Source organism: Thalassophryne amazonica, chromosome 1, assembly GCF_902500255.1.
Source record: "Thalassophryne amazonica chromosome 1, fThaAma1.1, whole genome shotgun sequence".
Classification (NCBI taxonomy): domain Eukaryota; kingdom Metazoa; phylum Chordata; class Actinopteri; order Batrachoidiformes; family Batrachoididae; genus Thalassophryne; species Thalassophryne amazonica.
The window spans coordinates 167,257,860-167,282,146 of record NC_047103.1 but is presented as its reverse complement, the minus strand read 5'-3'; the positions used below and the strand labels follow the sequence as shown (position 1 = coordinate 167,282,146).

Sequence of the window (24,287 nt, the reverse complement as noted above, 5' to 3'; positions counted from 1 at the left end):
CATTGAATGACATATCCTGATCAAAAATGACTCCAAGATTTCTCACAGTATTACTAGAGGTCAGGGTAATGCCATCCAGAGTAAGGATCTGGTTAGACACCATGTTTCTAAGATTTGTGGGGCCAAGTACAATAACTTCAGTTTTATCTGAGTTTAAAAGCAGGAAATTAGAGGTCATCCATGTCTTTATGTCTGTAAGACAATCCTGCAGTTTAGCTAATTGGTGTGTGTCCTCTGGCTTCATGGATAGATAAAGCTGGGTATCATCTGCGTAACAATGAAAATTTAAGCAGTGCTGTCTAATAATACTGCCTAAGGGAAGCATGTATAACGTGAATAAAATTGGTCCTAGCACAGAACCTCGTGGAACTCCATAATTAACCTTAGTCTGTGAAAAAGATTCCCCATTTACATGAACAAATTGTAATCTATTAGATAAATATGATTCAAACCAACGCAGCGCAGTGCCTTTAATACCTATGACATGCTCTAATCTCTGTAATAAAATTTTATGGTCAACAGTATCAAAAGCAGCACTGAGGTCTAACAGAACAAGCACAGAGATGAGTCCACTGTCTGAGGCCATAAGAAGATCATTTGTAACCTTCACTAATGCTGTTTCTGTACTATGATGAATTCTAAACCCTGACTGAAACTCTTCAAATAGACCATTCCTCTGCAGATGATCAGTTAGCTGTTTTACAACTACCCTTTCAAGAATTTTTGAGAGAAAAGGAAGGTTGGAGATTGGCCTATAATTAGCTAAGATAGCTTGGGTCAAGTGATGGCTTTTTAAGTAATGGTTTAATTACTGCCACCTTAAAAGCCTGTGGTACATAGTCAACTAATAAAGATAGATTGATCATATTTAAGATCGAAGCATTAATTAATGGTAGGGCTTCCTTGAGCAGCCTGGTAGGAATAGGATCTAATAGAAATGTTGATGGTTTGGAGGAAGTAACTAATGAAAATAACTCAGATAGAACAATCTGAGAGAAAGAGTCTAACCAAATACCGGCATCACTGAAAGCAGCCAAAGAGAACGATATGTCTTTGGGATGGTTATGAGTAATTTTTTCTCTAATAGTTAAAATTTTATTAGCAAAGAAAGTCATGAAGTCATTACTACTTAAACTTAAAGGAACACTCAGCTCAATAGAGCTCTGACTCTTTGTCAGCCTGGCTACAGTGCTGAAAAGAAACCTGGGGTTGTTCTTATTTTCTTCAATTAGTGATGAGTAGTAAGATGTCCATGCTTTACGGAGGGCTTTTTTTTATAGAGCAACAGACTCTTTTTCCAGGCTAAGTGAAGATCTTCTAAATTAGTGAGACACCATTTCCTCTCCAACTTACGGGTTATCTGCTTTAAGCTGTGAGTTTGTGAGTTATACTACGGAGTCAGGCACTTCTGATTTAAGGCTCTCTTTTTCAGAGGAGCTACAGCATCCAAAGTTGTCCTCAATGAGGATATAAAACTATTGACAAGATAACCTATCTCACTCACAGAGTTTAGGTAGCTACTCTGCCCTGTGTTGGTATATGGCATTAGAGAACATAAAGAAGGAATCATATCCTTAAACCTAGTTACAGCGCTTTCTGAAAGACTTCTACTGTAATGAAACTTATTCTCCACTGCTGGGTAGTCCATCAGAGTAAATGTAAATGTTATTAAGAAATGATCAGACAGAAGGGGGCTTTCAGGGAATACTGTTAAGTCTTCAATTTCCATACCATAAGTCAGAACAAGATCTAAGGTATGATTAAAGTGGTGGGTGGACTCATTTACATTTTGAGCAAAGCCAATCGAGTCTAACAATAGATTAAATGCAGTGTTGAGGCTGTCATTCTCAGCATCTGTGTGGATGTTAAAATCACCCACTATAATTATCTTATCTGAGCTAAGCACTAAGTCAGACAAAAGGTCCGAAAATTCACAGAGAAACTCACAGTAACGACCAGGTGGACGATAGATAACAAATAAAACTGTTTTTTGGGACTTCCAATTTGGATGGACAAGACTAAGAGTCAAGCTTTCAAATGAATTAAAGCTCTGTCTGGGTTTTTGATTAATTAATAAGCTGGAGTAGAAGATTGCTGCTAATCCTCCGCCTCAGCCCGTGCTACGAGCATTCTGGCAGTTAATGTGACTCGGGGGTGTTGACTCATTTAAACTAACATATTCATCCTGCTGTAACCAGGTTTCTGTAAGGCAGAATAAATCAATATGTTGATCAATTATTATATCATTTACTAACAGGGACTTAGAAGAGAGAGACCTAATGTTTAATAGACCACATTTAACTGTTTTAGTCTGTGGTGCAGTTGAAGGTGCTATATTATTTTTTCTTTTTGATTTTTTATGCTTAAATAGATTTTTGCTGGTTATTGGTGGTCTGGGAGCAGGCACCGTCTCTACGGGGATGGGGTAATGAGGGGGTGGCAGGGGGAGAGAAGCTGCAGAGAGGTGTGTAAGACTACAACTCTGCTTCCTGGTCCCAACCCTGGATAGTCACGGTTTGGAGGATTTAAGAAAATTGGCCAGATTTCTAGAAATGAGAGCTGCTCCATCCAAAGTGGGATGGATGCCGTCTCTCCTAACAAGACCAGGTTTTCCCCAGAAGCTTTGCCAATTATCTATGAAGCCCACCTCATTTTAAATACACTAAATCTGAGGGAAATAATCTGGCTGCGTGGACAGACAATTTCACTTGACAAGATGTCTTGAATTAGTTTAGTTTAGTTTATTCATTTATTTGAGGGACAGTGTACAGCATCATTAAGCTCATCAAAGCAAAGATGAGTTGTACCAGATTATAGCTGAAGAGCTCATTTCCATCTTCAGTCCCTAGGTACATCAAATAATTTAACCATGAATAAATTAAAATTCATAAATTACAGTATATTAGCACAATATTCTAAAATTCAAGTTCTAAAATTGCTTGCAATTAAGATTGTTACATCAAGAAATAAGCATGTCAAACACTTAAAATAAGAAATTAACTCTTAAAACAAGATAAATTACACTGGTCAACAGGATTTTTCTTGCATGGAGTTTTTCCAATGTAATTTGGGTAATTTGTGGGTGCTGAATCTGAATCTGGTGTTTTTGTCTATCACGATGAAAACATATTTCTCGTATCAAGCACTAAAGCAAAAGCTGCAGTCTCACTCACCTCTTCCACGCCATAAATGATATTACGGCTCTTCTTCATGTTTCACAAACCTGGTTTAAAAACTATACTTTTGAAGCTGCTTTTGTGCGATTAGTGGCGTCAAACACATGAGTGAATGAGCAACGTTTGCGTAATCCATCAATACGGAACATGCTGATGGCAAAAAAAACATGATGTGATAGAGGAAATCTGAGCTCAAATTCAGTTCCCCAAAATTACCCTAAATCAGTTAAAAGGTCCATGCAAGAAATGTATTTTTTTAACCAATTTTTTTTTTATCTTGGTAAAAACTAAATAGTTTGCAGTGTACAACCATCACTTCAGAAGAACAAATGTTGGAAGTTACACATTTTTACACCATAGAACTATTCATCAAAAATATATCTAAATCAACAGCTTAGAGCCTGTAATTAACTTCATCTTGCTCATCTTGATTCATCTGATGATGAATAACCCTCTTTGGGAATAAACCATGATCCTGGGAAATAATTGTTTGTTAGAAGAAGAAGAGGATCATATTTAACGTGGGTAGCCAACGAAAACGTGAAGCTTGTTTCCAGAAGGGCCCACGGTGTTGTGTGGGCCGCTGAAGAGGAGGTACTGCTGGCCCACCACCACCAGAGGGCGTCCTGCCTGGAGTGCGGGCTCCAGGCACCAGAGGGCGCTGCCGCCTCACAGGAGCAGCCGGGGTGACAGCTGTTGCTTATCACCGACGACAGCTGTCATCAATCATCATATGGTATATCAGCAAGACGGCATCTCCACCTCATTGCCGAGATATCGTTCTACCTGAAAGGTAATATCCTCAGCCTGACAGCTTGATTGAAAGCCTTTTTTTGTGATTTTGTGAGTGATAACAGACTTTTTCTCCAACGAGAGGTGGAGGTAGCTTCCCTGCCGTGCAGATTGCTGGGTGCAGACGCACCCACGTTTAACTGTGTTTTTGTTCCTCGCCAGCAGTACCAGGTCCGACACGCGGAGGCAGTGGCCACCTGGGAGTTCGGGACTTGGCGGCTCCAGTATTCCCGGGGTCTGGTGGCGGAGGAAATCATGTGGTTCCGGTTCTGCTTTGGACAGGCGTCTCCTATCCTCGAGCCTGCCCACACGACACCTTGTAATTTGACTTTCGATCTATTGTGTGATCTGTTGTGTTTGTTGTGCACGTTCGCAACAGTAAAGTGTTGTTATTTGACCTATTCCATTGTCCGTTCATTTGCGCCCCCTGTTGTGGGTCCGTGTACTTACACTTTCCCAACACACGGCACGTGTCTCTCACTCCTCCCCAGCACTGTTGTTGAGAGCGCCAGTTGGGAGCATGGCTGCAATCAGGAAGTGAACCCGGATCACTAGTGTCCCAGTCCAACATGCAAACCATTACTCCACCACCTCCCTTGTTAAATTTTTCATGTTAAAGTTTGACATAAATAGTTAAGATATGGACTCTGAAAAAAATATCCCAGCTTTAGAAGAAGGTATGACTGCAGTGCACAAAAAGCCTACAAAATGAATGTGAATCAGGGTCAGACATTGAAAAAGCCACAATACTGGCTTACGTTCACATCGTCCAGCCCCGTAACATCATAAAATAAATAGTAAGTCCTCATATTCACGATAGTAGAACAGTTAAAATTTTAGCTTTTTAGTTTTAACATTCCCTTAAAAAGACAAATTGCTCATCAACTTGGCTTATTTATTTTTATTTTTGGATCATTAATTAATTGATTTATGGTGCACATAACTGATGCTCAGGTGCTCATGTGTACGAAAAGTAAGAAAAACAGAGGAAAGTGCATTTCCTAGAAATATAAAAACAGAATTTATTTGTATAAGACCAATAAAAGGAAAGGTCAATTTCTTGAAGGCTGAAATTGAACTTTTTCAAATTTTTTATTTTATTTATTTTTAGTCAGTGCACCAGTGACTGACCTGGGTGCCACCTATGTGCTCCCTTGTAATTAAATGCCAGCCATGGTGATGGGTTTGTTAGTGGAATCAAATCAAATCAATTTTATTTATATAGCGCCAAATCACAACAAACAGTTGCCCCAAGGCACCTTATATTGTAAGGCAAAGCCATACAATAATTACGGAAAAACCCCAACGGTCAAAACGACCCCCTGTGAGCAAGCACTTGGCAACAGTGGGAAGGAAAAACTCCCTTTTAACAGGAAGAAACCTCCAGCAGAACCAGGCTCAGGGAGGGGCAGTCTTCTGCTGGGACTGGTTGGGGCTGAGGGAGAGAACCAGGAAAAAGACATGCTGTGGAGGGGAGCAGAGATCAATCACTAATGATTAAATGCAGAGTGGTGCATACAGAGCAAAAAGAGAAAGAAACACTCATTGCATCATGGGAACCCCCCAGCAGTCTAAGTCTATAGCAGCATAACTAAGGGATGGTTCAGGGTCACCTGATCCAGCCCTAACTATAAGCTTTAGCAAAAAGGAAAGTTTTAAGCCTAATCTTAAAAGTAGAGAGGGTGTCTGTCTCCCTGATCTGAATTGGGAGCTGGTTCCACAGGAGAGGAGCCTGAAAGCTGAAGGCTCTGCCTCCCATTCTACTCTTACAAACCCTAGGAACTACAAGTAAGCCTGCAGTCTGAGAGCGAAGCGCTCTATTGGGGTGATATGGTACTATGAGGTCCCTAAGATAAGATGGGACCTGATTATTCAAAACCTTATAAGTAAGAAGAAGAATTTTAAATTCTATTCTAGAATTAACAGGAAGCCAATGAAGAGAGGCCAATATGGGTGAGATATGCTCTCTCCTTCTAGTCCCTGTTAGCACTCTAGCTGCAGCATTTTGAATTAACTGAAGGCTTTACAGGGAACCTCCTACATATTTGTTTAATATGCGCATTGAATGACATATCCTGATCAAAAATGACTCCAAGATTTCTCACAGTATTACTAGAGGTCAGGGTGATGCCATCCAGAGTAAGGATCTGGTTAGACACCATGTTTCTAAGATTTGTGGGGCCAAGTACAATAACTTCAGTTTTATCTGAGTTTAAAAGCAGGAAATTAGAGGTCATCCATGTCTTTATGTCTGTAAGACAATCCTGCAGTTTAGCTAATTGGTGTGTGTCCTCTGGCTTCATGGATAGATAAAGCTGGGTATCATCTGCGTAACAATGAAAATTTAAGCAATGCCGTCTAATAATACTGCCTAAGGGAAACATGTATAAAGTGAATAAAATTGGTCCTAGCACAGAACCTTGTGGAACTCCATAATTAACCTTAGTCTGTGAAGAAGATTCCCCATTTACATGAACAAATTGTAATCTATTAGATAAATATGATTCAAACCACCGCAGCGCAGTGCCTTTAATACCTATGGCATGCTCTAATCACTGTAATAACATTTTATGGTCAACAGTATCAAAAGCAGCACTGAGGTCTAACAGAACAAGCACAGAGATGAGTCCACTGTCTGAGGCCATAAGAAAAAAGTTGATTGATTGATAAGAAGATCATTTGTAACGTTCACTAATGCTGTTTCTGTACTATGATGAATTCTAAAACCTGACTGAAATGCTTCAAATAGACCATTCCTCTGCAGATGATCAGTTAGCTGTTTTACAACTACCCTTTCAAGAATTTTTGAGAGAAAAGGAAGGTTGGAGATTGGCCTATAATTAGCTAAGATAGCTGGGTTAAGTGATGGCTTTTTAAGTAATGGTTTAATTACTGCCACCTTAAAAGCCTGTGGTACATAGCCAACTAATAAAGATAGATTGATCATATTTAAGATCGAAGCATTAATTAATGGTAGGGCTTCCTTGAGCAGCCTGGTAGGAATGGAGTCTAATAGACATGTTGATGGTTTGGAGGAAGTAACTAATGAAAATAACTCAGACAGAACAATCGGAGAGAAAGAGTCTAACCAAATACCGGCATCACTGAAAGCAGCCAAAGATAACGATACGTCTTTGGGATGGTTATGAGTAATTTTTTCTCTAATAGTTAAAATTTTATTAGCAGAGAAAGTCATGAAGTCATTACTAGTTAAAGTTAAAGGAATACTCGACTCAATAGAGCTCTGACTCTTTGTCAGCCTGGCTACAGTGCTGAAAAGAAACCTGGGGTTGTTCTTATTTTCTTCAATTAGTGATGAGTAGTAAGATGTCCTAGCTTTACGGAGGGCTTTTTTTTATAGCGCAACAGACTCTTTTTCCAGGCTAAGTGAAGATCTTCTAAATTAGTGAGACGCCATTTCCTCTCCAACTTATGGGTTATCTGCTTTAAGCTGCGAGTTTGAGTTATACCACGGAGTCAGGCACTTCTGATTTAAAGCTCTCTTTTTCATGAAGTCATTACTAGTTAAAGTTAAAGGAATACTCGGCTCAATAGAGCTCAATAGAGCTCTGACTCTTTGTCAGCCTGGCTACAGTGCTGAAAAGAAACCTGGGGTTGTTCTTATTTTCTTCAATTAGTGATGAGTAGTAAGATGTCCTAGCTTTACGGAGGGCTTTTTTTTATAGAGCAACAGACTCTTTTTCCAGGCTAAGTGAAGATCTTCTAAATTAGTGAGACGCCATTTCCTCTCCAACTTATGGGTTATCTGCTTTAAGCTGCGAGTTTGAGTTATACCACGGAGTCAGGCACTTCTGATTTAAAGCTCTCTTTTTCAGAGGAGCTACAGCATCCAAAGTTGTCTTCAATGAGGATGTAAAACTATTGACGAGATACTCTATCTCACTTACAGAGTTTAGGTAGCTACTCTGCACTGTGTTGGTATATGGCATTAGAGAACATAAAGAAGGAATCATATCCTTAAACCTAGTTACAGCGCTTTCTGAAAGACTTCTAGTGTAATGAAACTTATTCCCCACTGCTGGGTAGTCCATCAGAGTAAATGTAAATGTTATTAAGAAATAATCAGACAGAAGGGAGTTTTCAGGGAATACTGTTAAGTCTTCAATTTCCATACCATAAGTCAGAACAAGATCTAAGATATGATTAAAGTGGTGGGTGGACTCATTTACATTTTGAGCAAAGCCAATTGAGTCTAATAATAGATTAAATGCAGTGTTGAGGCTGTCATTCTCAGCATCTGTGTGGATGTTAAAATCGCCCACTATAATTATCTTATCTGAGCTAAGCACTAAGTCAGGCAAAAGGTCTGAAAATTCACAGAGAAACTCACAGTAACGACCAGGTGGACGATAGATAACAAATAAAACTGGTTTTTGGGACTTCCAATTTGGATGGACAAGACTAAGAGTCAAGCTTTCAAATGAATTAAAGCTCTGTCTGGGTTTTTGATTAATTAATAAGCTGGAATGGAAGATTGCTGCTAATCCTCCGCCTCGGCCCGTGCTACGAGCATTCTGGCAGTTAGTGTGACTCGGGGGTGTTGACTCATTTAAACTAACATATTCATCCTGCTGTAACCAGGATTCTGTAAGGCAGAATAAATCAATATGTTGTTCAATTATTATATCATTTACTAACAGGGACTTAGAAGAGAGAGACCTAATGTTTAATAGACCACATTTAACTGTTTTAGTCTGTGGTGCAGTTGAAGGTGCTATATTATTTTTTCTTTTTGAATTTTTGTGCTTAAATTGATTTTTACTGGTTATTGGTGGTCTGGGAGCAGGCACCGTCTCTACAGGGATGGGGTAATGAGTGGATGGCAGGGGGAGAGAAGCTGCAGAGAGGTGTGTAAGACTACAACTCTGCTTCCTGGTCACAACTCTGGATAGTCACGGTTTGGAGGATTTAAGAAAATTGGCCAGATTTCTAGAAATGAGAGCTGCTCCATCCAAAGTGGGATGGATGCCGTCTCTCCTAACAAGACCAGGTTTTCCCCAGAAGCTTTGCCAATTATCTATGAAGCCCACCTCATTTTTTGGACACCAGTCAGACAGCCAGCAATTCAAGGAGAACATGCGGCTAAACATGTCACTCCCGGTCCGATTGGGGAGGGGCCCAGAGAAAACTACAGAGTCCGACATTGTTTTTTCAAAGTTACACACCGATTCAATGTTAATTTTAGTGACCTCCGATTGGCGTAACCGGGTGTCATTACTGCCGACGTGAATTACAGTCTTACCAAATTTATGCTTAGCCTTGGGCAGCAGTTTCAAATTTCCTTCAATGTCGCCTGCTCTGGGCCCCGGAAGACAATTGACTGTTGTTGCTGGTGTCGCTAACTTCACATTTCTCAAAACAGAGTCGCCAATAACCAGAGTTTGATCCTCGGTGGGTGTGTCGCCGAGTGGGGAAAAACGGTTAGAAATGTGAACGGGTTGGCGGTGTACACGGGGCTTCTGTTTAGGGCTACGCTTCCTCCTCACAGTCACCCAGTCGGCCTGCTTTCCCGGCTGCTCGGGATCTGCTGGAAGGGAACTAACGGCGGCTAAGCTACCTTTGTCCGCACCGACTACAGGGGCCTGGCTAGCTGTAGAATTTTCCACGGTGCGGAGCCGAGTCTCCAATTCGCCCAGCCTGGCCTCCAAAGCTATGAATAAGCTACACTTATTACAAGTACCATTACTGCTAAAGGAGGCCGAGGAATAACTAAACATTTCACACCCAGAGCAGAAAAGTGCAGGAGAGACAGGAGAAGCCGCCATGCTAAATCGGCTAAGAGCTAGTATCTGCGCTAAGCTAGCGGATTCCTAAAAACACACAAAGTGAATAATGTGTAAATAATTTAGAGGTGATTCAGCAGAGGGAGTGCTTTAGTTAAGGCACGTGAAGATTACACTGTGAAACAAATCGTTATCTAGTTAACTAGATCAATCTAACTGCGCAGATTAAACAGCTAACAGATACAGCAAAACACCGCTGTGCTCTGCAACAGGAAGTGATACAAGACCGCAGTGAGAGCCAACCACCAGTAGAGGCAAGCAAGAGCAGTCACACATGCATAAATTAATTTAGGATGTTTAGAGTGCATGGCGGTTTGGTGGCTTAGTGTTTAACACTGTTGTCTCACAGCAAGAAGGTCATGCGATTGATGCCCACCTGGGGCCTTTCTGTGTGGAGTTTGCATGTTCTTCCTGTGTTTATGTAGGTTCTCTCCGGGGACTCCGGCTTCCTTGCATTTCTAAAGACATGCAGATTAGGTGATGTGGCAACTCTAACTGGACCGTAGGCGTGCATGCGAGTGTGAATGAGTTTGTCCACGTGTGGCCCTGTGATAAACTGGCATCCTGGCGAGGTTGTACCCTGCCTCACGCCCTGTGGCTGCTCTGACAGGCTCTAGTCCCTTGATTGGAGTAAGGAGGTATAGACGAATGAATGTTTAGGGTGTAGTTCAGAAATACCTCAAATATACACAAAGTGTCTCTTCAGCAAAGAGGAGCGTTTTCCAACGCCTCCATAGATGACATCCTCAGTTGCCCACTGAAATTTTGCAATTTTCCAGAACTAATTCCATCGCAGACTGGCATTGATCAAAACGAAGCTGGGCAGTCAGTGGCGTGCTGAGAAATTTCAACTCAAGTACCTAAATATTTTAAGTGCAGTTTTGGCCCTGAAGAAGTTGACCTTTACAGACGCTTTAAGAAAACTTTAGGAAAAAAAGTTTGTTTTAGCAACCTGTAGTTCTCAGATATTTCTGTCTACCTGGAGATCTTCCAGTCAGTAAATAAATAAATGAATAAAAGCCATATTTCCTGGACTATAAGTCATATTTGTTGTTTTTTAGTAGTTTGGGAGGTCCTGTGACTTATATTTTGGTGCGAATTATGTACCGAAAAGTCACTGACTTATTATTATTAATAATAATTATTATAATGACCATTTTTACAGGAATCTTGCAGGACTAAAAGCACTAAACTAAGTAAAACTGAATAATAAAAGAATAAATACCAACAATAAAAGTACACTGCATCAGTATACAAAATTCCCAAAATAAAAAGCTAATAATACTTGTAGAGGCCGGCCGATATTATCGGCCGATATAAGCCCTTTTCAAAGTACTCACTATCGGCCGAAATTTTGCCGATAGAACGCTGATAATTTCAGACTGTTCAACTGTTCATAACAGAACAGTTACTGAAATAATGTTTGTGTCGGCAATGTAAAATGTCCTTGCACCGTTTGTCCAGTAGATGGAGCGCTGACTCCATTCAACTGAGAGATGCTTACTTCCCTGCTTAAATGTGTTCATCACCGGCCCCCATAGTTCGCCGTCACACTGCACTGATCGGCTGACAAAAGCATACAAGTAAGTTTATAAGGATGTTATTTGTAATAACTTTGCGATTACATTCACCCCACATTTCAGTTCAACTCAGTTTGATTAACTCAGTTTATGTAGTAATGTGTCATATGTGCTTCATTGCGTCGGTCACGCTTTTTATTAAGCCCACATTGTGTAGACCTTATTTTTAGCATGAAAAACTTTTGTTTACTGCTAAGAGGTTGAAACATTCAGATTCACTGGTCATCCGGAAGGGTTCTGGGAATTACTGCCGTTTGCCATTAACCCTCTGGGGCCAGTGCCGTCATATACGATGGCTAGGACCAAGCTTTACTAAATTGTAAATAACTGTTTAATGATATGAGATAGAAACTTACTTTTTTTGCTGAAAAGTTAACTCCGCGGACTTTCGATTCACCGTTGGCCATCTTGGTACTCCTCATAGAAGATGTGTGATGATGTGCGCAATGTGAGTGTCTAATCGGAATTGGTTCTCCGTCACATGGTTTTCCAAAATCCAGTCGTAGGGCAGATTTACCTCATTTGATATGGCAAAGATCGTTTTCAGGAGTGATATCTTACTAGTTGGCCCGTTTGAATAGCCCCCTAACTGCTCCAATTGCATTTTTGCATTTTTTGAACTTGAAAATTCTTCTCTGTTATAAAGTTAATCAATATGAGGACAAAGCTTCAGCTTTTAGCTCATACCTTTTTTGTTAAGGGTCCAAAAAAGAACATTTTATTCATTAAAAAAAAAAAAATCATTTGATTTATCGGCTATCGTCAAGTCAGCCGATTTATCAATTATCTGCATTTTTTTCATCCAACTATTATTATTGGCATCGGCCTCAAAAAATCCATATCGCTCGGGCTCTAGAAAAAAGTGTGACTTACAGTATATTCCAGTGCGACTTATATGGGTTTCGCCCCTTCAAGAGGCATTTTTAACAGGTGCGACGTATTCTCCAGAGAAAATATGGTAATTGCCCCAAAGTTGTAAATAAAAAAAAGTTGATAGGGGTAAATTGTGTATTTTTCTTTCAGAAATACATTCATTTTCTCAATGTGACAAGGAGCATCTTTTATGCTTAAGGACTTTTTCCTTTTGTGTATACTTTTTAAATAGCTTTTTATGTGATGAGTTAATCAATAAGCAAGCAGTCGTTTTGCGTACTGGAGGGACTGACTGATCCAAAATCTGTGTGTGCATTATTAAATTAACATTTAAGTCTTCAAAAAAGAAAGAAACAAGACTGAACTTTGACCCAAAGATAATTCAAAATGCCAAAAGGATATAAGCAGAACGAGAACACCAAAGCAATTATTAGTTAACAGCAAATACGCTTGCGGAAATTTGCTTGGAAACAGTCCATCTACGTATCTGAACACTTTGTATTTTCACATTAAACGCCAAAGCAGCAGGTGACAGGTTGACTTCTGAATTTTCTTCTGTCATTTCTGGTACGTTTGTGGTTTGAGGCAATAAAAACCTGAATCATACACAAACTGCAGCTGCTGGATGGAATATCCAAAAACCTCACCTCCGCTTTTCACTCTGATCACCAGTGAAGCTCTGCAGTTAGACAAGGAAAAAGTTCAAACGGGGCCGACTGACACGTTGTACCCGAGGAACAATACCCAATTTAGTTTTTGTAGAAGGTAAACGCCGTTTTTGCACACTAATTGATGATGTTCAGGTCTTCTCTGTGCTGTTGTTGCTCGCCAAGTATCTCCTTGTTCTCGTTTTAATCGATTTACGTAGGTGGTAGATAATAGACACGTGCAGCTGAAATATCAGATTTCCACGTGTGTTAATCTGGACAGGGCTGTTTTACTGTTTCATGACTAATTATGCCCATCTGTACAAACTGTCATCAACTTTCTTTCAAGTTGTTTTTTGGGGAAGATCCTTGAAAAACTGTTCAAGTTCATGACCTTGTAATTTAAAGTGGATTATGTTTTGATATTTCGACATATTTTGTCCTGTCTTGTGAGCTAAGTGTTCGACCGGGCTGCAGCACAGAGAACTTTGGCCTTGCTGATGTCATATTTGACTGTGTCCTTGTTCATTTTACCAGCGAGCAATGCTGCGTTTTTCTGAGCTGGAGCTGAAGGAGAAAGAGGGAGGAGGAAGAGGAGAAGAAGAAGACGATGAAGAAGAAGAAGGCATGATGGCAGGAGAGAAAGAGCTGGCAGACGGCCAGTGGGGAGACGGAGGGAGGAGAAAAGAGGAGGAGGAGGAGATAGAGAAGAAGGAAGGAGGGTGGGAGTGTTGCCAACAGAGTGAGGCGAGACGAGGAGGAGGAGGAGGAGGAGGAGGAGTGGCGTCTGGAGCCGCTGCCGCTGCCAAGGCACCAAGAGGTAAGAGGATTTCCTGAAAGTTGTGCAGAATCAAAGACAAACACATGGTATTTTTGAAAATCACTTTAGGGGGCGCTACACTGAATTCAAAGAGACATTTTCCCCAAAGTTCACTCAAGCCCAAACTCAAGTCTTCATGATTAGCTTGTGAGAGCCACAAAAACTGTTCATGAGGACAAACTTTCCTGGTGCTAGAAATGAGTTCACCAAGGTCTTTGGCTCACAAATGTCGTGTAACACATAAAGAAAATCAGCATCTGTAAATATGAAATAAAAATCATTCTCCATTTCCAGTTAGATGTTTTCTGTCTACACTCAGTACAGAAATGTCCTTAAATATCTGTTGCTGGATGAAAATTGGAAAGTCCCTCACAAAAAAATGTCCATTCGCTCTTTGTTTTTGTTTTTTTGAGGGGGGGTGGACTTGTAGATCTGGGGAAAAGAAAATAGCCCATCCACACTTTTTTTTTTTTACTGACCGTCATGTGTTGTCTGTAGGACTAAAATAAAAAGTATAAAGTTTTGTCAGGCTGACAGGAAAATTTTTTTTTGGCATTCATGAGGGTTTAGTGGAGGTGTGAATGAGTCTGACTCCTGATAGGGTCGACCCTCTGAAGTCGATGAACACACCAGCACATCCAAGTCTACTTTTCATCATGTTTCTATAAATAGATCAGTGACAGAACATCACACTTCTTCTGTGACTCACAGCCAATCCTAGAGACCGGAGAAGGTCACACGGTCTGTCTGCTCGCTGCCTGCCGCGAGAGGCTGCAGCATCTGTTACTGAGAGGTCCTCACTGAAATACGTCACTCACTGATCAAACTATCAAATAATACTTCTGACTGCCTGAAAACACTTATTTTCATGCCTTGTCCACACACTAACTAAACTTTGCCTATACAATCTTTAGTCATTTTCAAAAAGCATTCCGTCAACATGGCACCATTTCAAGAAATATCTGCGTACATAGGAAGCTCATGTATGCCAGGACTGTATGTGGCGCTGTAATACTCCCACAAAAAACAGAGAAGAAGATGAAGATGCATGCACATAAAGCTTGCACTGTATACAAACACAGAAGAAGATGACATCATCGTTATGCAAACACAAAAGAAGATGACATCATGATTTCACAAACTTTGCGTATTGACTGCACACGAAAACTCAAAGGCGGTGTTTTCAGATTTATCCACTCTGGGATCCAAGTACTATTTTTGGGCTCTGAAAATGCCAGTTCTGGGTGAATGTGTTGTGTGCATCCAAAAAGGAATTGTTTGATAACAGTAGCAGACAGGTAAGTGATATTATTTTACAAATACTGCTGTCAGCTCCCAGTGGATAGGGCTGCTGCACTGCACGGCACATATTTTATTTTTTTTAATTTATTATACATCATTTTAAAATCCTTCATATTTAAGTTGCACTATTTTGTGACCTAAAGACTTTGTTAAACCATTTTGTAACACCAAACCAGTTCACCCACATGAACAAAACTGTATATTCACTCAAGATTTGTTACAATTTCAAAAAGCACATACAGTATGATTTTTCAGCATGAGAGCCAAAAAAAGCTGAGATTGTTCAGAACATTGTATTATGCAATATATGAGCATTATACTCTATGGTAGTACCTTAAAAGGTAAAATCGAGAAAACGCTCTTTTCCCTCATGGGGTTAATCAAAGTATTTGTTTGGCAAATTTATTATAACATTACCACTCAGATCAACCAGGGCTAAATGTTTGTACTTAAACGTAGTTGTGAGCGGTGTGGTCAAAATTCAGTATTGTGGTATATCTTAAAGATCCGGTGTATAGTGTTACAGTAGTGTTAAGAATAATAGTAGTGCTATGTGACTAAAAAGATTAATCCAGGTTTTGAGTATATTTCTTATTGTTACATGGGAAACAAGGTACCAGTAGATTCAGTAGATTCTCACAAATCCAACAAGACCAAGCATTCATGATATGCACACTCTTAAGGCTATGAAATTGGGCTATTAGTAAAAAAAAAAAGTAGAAAAGGGGGTGTTCACAATAATAGTAGCATCTGCTGTTGACGCTACAAACTCAAAACTATTATGTTCAAACTGCTTTTTTAGCAATCCTGTGACTCACTAAATTAGTATTTAGTTGTATAACCACAGTTTTTCATGATTTCTTCACATCTCCCAGGCATTAATTTTGTTGGTTTGGAACCAAGATTTTGCTGGTTTACTAGTGTGCTTGGGGTCATTGTCTTGTTGAAACACCCATTTCAAGGGCATGTCCTCTTCAGCATAAGGCAACATGACCTCTTCAAGTATTTTGACATATCCAAACTGATCCATGATACCTGGTATATGATATATAGGCCGAACACCATAGTAGGAGAAACATGCCCATATCATGATGCTTGCACCACCATGCTTCACTGTCTTCACTGTGAACTGTGGCTTGAATTCAGAGTTTGGGGTCATCTCACAAACTGTCTGCGGCCCTTGGACCCAAAAAGAACAGTTTTACTCTCATCAGTCCACAAAATATTCCTCCATTTCTCTTTAGGCCAGTTGATGTGTTCTTTGGCAAATTTTAACCTCTTCTGCACGTCTTTTATTTAACAGAGGGACTTTGTGGGGATTCTTGCAAATAAATTAGCTTCACACAGGCGTCTTCTAACTGTCCCAGCACTTACAGGTAACTCCAGACTGTCTTTGATCATCCTGGAGCTGATCAATGGGTGAGCCTTTGCCATTCTGGTTATTCTTCTATCCATTTTGATGGTTGTTTTCCGTTTTCTTCCACGCGTCTCTGTTTTTTTTATCCATTTTAAAGCATTGGAGATCATTGTAGATGAACAGCCTATAATTTTTTGCACCTGCGTATAAGTTTTCCCCTCTCCAATCAACTTTTTAATCAAACTACGCTGTTCTTCTGAACAATGTCTTGAAGGTCCCATTTTCCTCAGGCTTTCAAAGAGAAAAGCATGTTCAACAGGTGCTGGCTTCATCCTTACATAGGGGACACCTGATTCACACCTGTTTGTTCCACAAAATTGACAAACTCACTGACTGAATGCCACACTACTATTATTGTGAACACCCCCTTTTCTACTTTTTTTTACTAATAGCCCAATTTCATAGCCTTAAGAGTGTGCATATCATGAATGCTTGGTCTTGTTGGATTTGTGAGAATCTACTGAATCTACTGGTACCTTGTTTCCCATGTAACAATAAGAAATATACTCCAAACCTGGATTAATCTTTTTAGTCACATAGCACTACTATTATTCTGAACACTACTGTATATCAATTTTAAGCCTTCAAACTTCACCAGCATCTACTGGAAATGGTGGGACCTGCCCCAGTTCCTGGTAGCTTGTAGTAAGATCCAGCTGGAAAAATAACACAGACTGAAGCGACAGACCAAATGTCTGAACCAATTGTGTATTTTACATTATATCATTTGTTTTGTGATGAAGATGCCGAAGAATGAACCTTGTATTGACTAAGGATCCAACTGTAAACCTCCCTCACTGTTTGGTACAAATAACTGTTTCAAGGTGCTCATAGAGGTAAAACACTATTTTTTTTGGGGGGGGGGGGGGGGGGGGTAATTTTGGTACTTCTAGTGTTAATGTAAATTCTACATAATGCATTGAAAATTTTTTCATGACTACAGATCTACACAATTTGTATTAAACCACACAAAATATAGTGATGTCTAAATTGTTGAGTGAAATACAGAGAACTTTCCTCAGTACAAAGTCAGGCCAAAAAAAACAGCTAGCGATAGCCCTGATATTAGCGTTTCAGTTTAGCAGCCTCCTGGTTTTGACGCGATACTGCGCAACATGAAACCTTTATCTGCTTTGAAATATTGCCATGTGAAAACAAAATAAATCAGAAAGTCAAAGTGGCTATGTTTGACATTGATCCGCATTCACCGCTACTTCAGCACTTACGTGACTTTTCCGCGATGAACCAGTATGAAGGTATTTAAAGGTATTTCTCCTCGTATAAATTTCATATTGGTATACCAGTCCAGTGGGCGGACTGGCCACCACAACCTAAAACTGTAAAATGTATTATTTTTCTTTATACAACTATTTCCATCAGCCAGCAGAGGGCGCTGGGCAGATTTTGTATGACACTTGGTCCAGTATGGCTGGGTTTGTCTGAAGGTTGGTGGCTTTAAATGAATGTTGCAGATTGTGTCAAAGTGTCCTTGAAAGACTCAGACTTCTGGCACGTTGCTCCCTTCGTCACCATGGAAACACGGGATTAAGTCAAGTTAATTTTATTGGGTAGTGCAAAATACCAACAGATTTTCACATATGGAGAGAAAAGTTTTAACATTCTGTTATTAGTATGTTAAAGTCATGTTTTGTATTTACTCAACTTTCTCAAGTCATTTCCCACATTTAAAAAATGCATTTGACAGCGTCAGGTTTTTTGCTTTTTTTTGCATCATGTCACTCACTCCGAGTTCTCTGCTCTTGTTGCCTTTTCCTCGCACTCTTTCATACTCTTTGTGACCTCGCTGGTTTTGAGACCAACTTTCCTCCCACAAATCTTTTATGTAGTTTTTTTTTTCCTTCACAGACAGCAGCAGCTTCACACCTTTTTTTTCCTGCCTGAGACACAAACGGGATTCACTCTGCTTTCTGTGTCCTGTTAGCAAGCACATATGGAGAACGGCAATAAAACTACCAAAAGCAGAACCATACGTTCTGGAGTCCAGACCTGAGCGCTCACAGATTACAGATTTACAAGCATGAAAAAGCAAGCGTGAAAATAAAGAAATCCCACATACAACCCCTGGCAAAAATTATGGAATCACCGGCCTCGGAGGATGTTCATTCAGTTGTTTAATTTTGTAGAAAAAAAGCAGATCACAGACATGAGACAAAACTAAAGTCATTTCAAATGGCAACTTTCTGGCTTTAAGAAACACTATAAGAAATCAGGAAAAAAAATTGTGGCAGTCAGTAATGGTTACTTTTTTAGACCAAGCAGAGGGAAAAAAATATGGAATCACTCAATTCTGAGGGAAAAATTATGGAATCATGAAAAACAAAAGAATGCTCCAACACATCACTAGTATTTTGTTGCACCACCTCTGGCTTTTATAACAGTTTGCAGTCTCTGAGGCATGGACTTAATGAGTGACAAACAGTACTCTTCATCAGTCTGGCTCCAACTTTCTCTGATTGCTGTTGCCAGATCAGCTTTGCAGGTTGGAGCCTTGTCATGGACCATTTCCTTCAACTTCCACGAAAGATTTTTCAATTGGATTAAGATCCGGCAAGATGCATTATCATCTTGAAAAATGATTTCATCATCCCAAGCATTCTTTCAATTGATGGGATAAGAAAAGTGTCCAAAATATCAACGTAAACTTGCGCATTTATTGATGATGTAATGACAGCCATCTCCCCAGTGCCTTTACCTGACATGCAGCCCCATATCATCAATGACTGTCGAAATTTACATGTTCTCTTCAGGCAGTCATCTTTACAAATCTCATTGGAACGGCACCAAACAAAAGTTCCAGCATCATCACCTTGCCCAATGCAGATTCGAGATTCATCAATGAATATGACTTTCATCCAGTCATCCACAGTCCACGATTGGTTTTCCTTAGCCCATTGTAACCTTGTTTTTTTCTGTTTAGGTGTTAATGATGGCTTTTGTTTAGGTTTTCTGTATGTAAATCCCATTTCCTTTAGGCGGTTTCTTACAGTTCGGTCACAGACGTTGACTCCAGTTTCCTCCCATTTGTTCCTCGTTTGTTTTGTTGTGCATTTTTGATTTTTGAGACATATTGCTTTAAGTTTTCTGTCTTGATGCTTTGATGTCTTCCTTGGTCTACCAGTATGTTTGCCTTTAACAACCTTCCCATGTTGTTTGTATTTGGTCCAGAGTTTAGACACAGCTGAATGTGAACAACCAACATCTTTTGCAACATTGCGTGATGATTTACCCTCTTTTAAGAGTTTGATAAGCCTCTCCTTTGTTTTAATTGAGATCTCTCGTGTTGGAGCCATGATTCATGTTAGTCCACTTGGTGCAACAGCTCTCCAAGGTGTGATCACTCCTTTTTAGATGCAGACTAACGAGCAGATTTGATTTGATGCAGGTGTTAGTTTTGGGGATGAAAATTTACAGGGTGATTCCATAATTTATTCCTCAGAATTGAGTGATTCCATATTTTTTTTCTCTCTGCTTGGTCTAAAAAAGTATACTGACTGCCACAATTTTTTTTCTTGATTTCTTATAGTGTTTCTTAAAGCCAGAAAGTTGCCATTTGAAATGACTTTAGTTTTGTGTCATGTCTGTGATCTGCTTTTTTTCTACAAAATTAAACAACTGAATGAACATCCTCCGAGGCCGGTGATTCCATAATTTTTGCCAGGGGTTGTATATCACTGTTGCTTGATGTTAGATCTGGGTACTGGAACGGACCTCGCGATACACATGGTGATACAGCACGTATCACAAGTTGATGAGTTCAGAAAGCTAGCTGCGTAATAGTCCCAGGAAATTCCAGCATTCAGCTGGGTCCTGTTTCTTTTTGGTTAACATTCATAGTCTAGCAGCCTAACACCCAACATGAGACATTTGGATGTGTTTTACTTACCAGAGTCAGCCTGGTTTTGTGTTGGGGTCTGGTTGAATGGAGGCAGCAGATCAGATCTAGATTTCAGCAGTCAGACATGATCTGAAGAATCCAAGAGCTCAACCTGAAAAACAACAGCAACAAAGACAAACATAAAGTCTTGGAAAGAGATCAGACAGGTTCTGTTTTTGGGAAACCGCTGATGGAGGATTCTTAATGCTACGGCACAGAATTCCTCGTCCGTCTGTCTTAAGCCTAGAGTTTCATCTAGACCGTTCCAAGTGTTACCCATGGGTGTTGTTGGTTATGTTGATACTTACTTGTACTACTGATTCTGCACAGTCATCGTCATTGCAATCCCTTAGTCGCCAGGAAGATGGTCTATTGAGCGATTCCCGGACAGGGTGGTGGACCTGGAGATGACTGACCAGGCCCAGTCTTGACGTGCACCGTTTCTTAGGTGGTTGCTGCCAGGCTTGTGCAAAATTCTGAATTTGGGATTTCAGTTCAGTTCATTTGAAGTGGCTCCACCCCACAGGATGTTGAATTGGAATTGCAGGAAGTGGAATTAAATTCATTGCAATTCAGAGAAATTCCTTATAGCCAAGAGGAAGAATTTGCCACATTTCTCTCCATTTTCTATAATGTGTAATATTCTTTTTATTTGAAAATAAACAAATGACACAAAACTGTGGTCAATGCAGTAATCAGTTATTAGAGTTCTTAATTTAAAAGGGTAACATTGTTGCATCTAATTGTCATAAGTTCCTCAAAGGTTTTATCATGGAGACGACATCTGTCTTTGGAATGTCTTTCTTGCAACACTAAAGATCCTCTCAACAGGTGCAGAGGATGCACGTATGGCCAGATATTTGCAGGCAAGTGCAGCTGGGTTTGGAAAACTGCTCTGGTTTTCTTTCCAAAACACCAAAAGATAGCCTCTGTCAGGGCACGGTTTACTCGGGTAGACAGGGAGTTCATGCCAGGCTGCGTGTCTCCTGACACAGCAGCTGATTGGCTTTCCTTGTAGGAAGAGTCTGGGGCGTTTGATTCCTTGTCTGGGCACTGGTGTCAGAGGTGGCATTGACTTTTGGGGAGGTGGATTCGATTTTTGCAGAGAGGAGATATTTAATTAGGATGTGCTCTTCACCAACACACCAGTCCAGTTTGAATCAGCCAAGTGCAAGCACACCATGTCTTCACATCTTTGAAGACGTCTGTAAAGTGGACACAAACCTATTGTTCCAGTCATCCTCACATCTTTAACTGTACGTCTAAGCCTCTGATACGAGGGATCACAAAGGTTGATGTGACTGATTTCGCTGGCTGATGGCGGTCTGTCTGTAGTGTTCTCAAAAGGTTCTAACACCTCACATAGCTCCTGGATGATTTTGAATTCATAAGCAGACAGCTGGACAGGGCAGTTTAGCTCAGCAAGAACATAGCTGGGAACCGAAAGGACTTAGCTGAACATATTCAGCAGGTGACATTAGCAGACATGAAGTTTAGGCATTACCACCAGGACATCAGTAGCATGTGTGGATTTATGGCAAAAAGATGCAAGTTTCTGAACTTGAGCTAGGACAGTTTATATCGAGTCGGCACCATCTACAGCAGAGTTGGGCAACTTGTTCCAGAAAGGGCCAAGAGGGTGCAGTTTTTCTTTGTAGCCATTTACTCCACCAGGTGATTTCACTGATTAACTGATTCCATCTGCTCAAAGTGATATTAATCAGTGAAATCACCTGGTGGAGTAAATGGCTACAAAGAAAAACTGCACCCTCTTGGCCCTTTCTGAAACAAGTTGCCCACCCCTGATCTACAGCATCACAGACCACTAGTTGTAGACGATGGGCAAAGCAGGATGCTCTTTCCAGTGGAAAGTGTGCAGTTTCCTCCTCTACGTTAACCTCTTCTAGATCAGAGGCATCATCCTCCTCATCCACTTCACTCTCAACATGAACTGGTGGAAACTGTGCGAATGCCTTTATCATATTTGAAGCATTGGCAGCTACAATGAAAGAGACCTTGTTCTGAATTTTGAAATTCTCAAGAGCATCCTCATAAACTTGGCAAATATTCTCAGTGGTGTGCTGCTTTTAAAACACTGACAGCTCAGCACAGTATTCTGCAAATCAAAATCAACAATAAAATGGCCCGTCATCCCACAGAATGACATAATTGATCGATTTGATCAAAGGTCTACTCTCAGGCAAACGTAGGGAGCTTTTCCCATCAGAGTAGCTGAATGTGCTTTTACACAATCTGAGCGTTTTGGGATAAGGTTCTGACTGAAAGCTCTTTGGGACAGGATGGTGAAGGATAGTTGGGCCAGTTGAAACATATTCATAAAATTCTTATTTTCAACAGAAGACAGGGGGAGCAGACCATTTGCAGTGTGCGTCACAATGCTATTGGTGAGAGCAACTTGACGTGTATCGGTTGTTGACCACTTAGAGCTTGAAGCTGGTTGTAGACTCAGTCAAGATTTCAGGATGTTTTCCACTGTGAGCAAAAAAGCCATAATATTTATCTCAACCTAAAATGTTCTCAAGAGAGTATAGTGTAATGCATTCTACAAATTATTTGGTTTCTTGATAAATATGGCCTACAGCACTTGAGTCATAATAAAAAGTAATTTACAAGTGCATACCTGCAGTGTACATTTAATTTTTACTGTAGGAAGCAATGCCTTACTTTAGAATTACTTTAATTACATTTGGCTGCAACACAATTCAGTTAACGCCTCACTGCTCTAAATTCATTCATTCCATTACACTCCCCACCACTGTATTTGAAGACGACTGGATTCTCTGCATTGGTCTTCCCAGTTGGTTCATTACACCTTATGTCACCTGATGGTGGCAGACTTTTGAGTCATAAACATAAATTCAATAAAGTTTTATGTATATTGTGCTTTTAACAGAGACTGTCACAAAGGAGCTTTACAGAATCAATAAAAGGTTCGAAATCAAACATATCCCAATGATCAGTAAGAAGGTTCGGACTTAGGAAAGTGAGAAGCTTGTGTGGGTTTAAGTCGTGTGGCGATTATCTAGAGAGGAGGTCCTAATGCTTAATAAAATAATTTACAGTACGTGTTTCAAGAAGTGAATAATTTTTAATACATTAGTTTTTCAATTATGATCCCAACACTGATACCAATGCCATGGCTATCAAAATAAAAGCGAAATAACAAATCTCTTAACTTACTTGTAGATGCCGCTTGAAATATGAAGTTGCTTTGATGGAGTCACAGATCGGAGTATTGCAGTACTTGCTGATAGCTCGGTGGTTTTCTGGTGTCTCACCAAAATGATCTGGTACAGATTTGCTTTTTTGGTCTATTATCCTTTTCCATGTTGCTTTTATCACAAACTTTGAAACTTTTTTCTGGGAACTAGCTCTGACCATCAAATTTGTCAACAGAGAGGCTTTCAAACAAATGTACTGAAGTGGCTTGGCAACCATTTTGAATACTTGAATACAGTAAAGGATTCTGGGAAATGAAGTGTATTTCCAGCATTTTCCATAATTTGATAGTTATAATATATCAAATTAAATTATCTGTTTAATAGATGATGTTTTATTCTTAACTGTCAATGAGAAACATTTGTTGTAATTAAAGTATAATGTGTGCATGAAGTACATAGTAATATTGTTTGTATGAAATATGTAAAAGTCACATATGGAATATATTGTAAAGCATGATTCTGGAATACACCAAAATCATCAGATGGAATTTCATGGACTTTCAATTCTACTTCCTGTTTGCAACCTCAATTCAAATTCATGGAATTGAATTGGAATTTGGGAATTTTGCACAAGCCTGGTTGCTGCGGAAACATTCTGCCAATCGGGATCTTACGTTCTGTCCTTCTTTTTCATCTTCTCTTGTGTTGTTCATCCACAGTTTATTGAAGACTTCCGCTCTCATATGGATCATTGCTCGCCAGCTGGCTTGGTCCCTTACTGGTTTTTCCCAGGTCTTTC

The 24,287-nt window shown here is 40.0% G+C and overlaps 1 protein-coding gene across 1 annotated transcript in view; it reads left to right on the top strand.

The window, feature by feature from the left end:
- The window catches only part of LOC117518835 (BCL-6 corepressor-like), a 133,416-nt gene that overhangs the window by 36,640 nt on the left and 72,489 nt on the right, over positions 1 to 24,287 (top strand). The window contains exon 4 of the mRNA XM_034180108.1: positions 13,410 to 13,692. Within this exon, the coding sequence (XP_034035999.1) occupies positions 13,410 to 13,692 (283 nt within the window). The remainder of the gene's footprint in view (positions 1 to 13,409; positions 13,693 to 24,287) is intronic.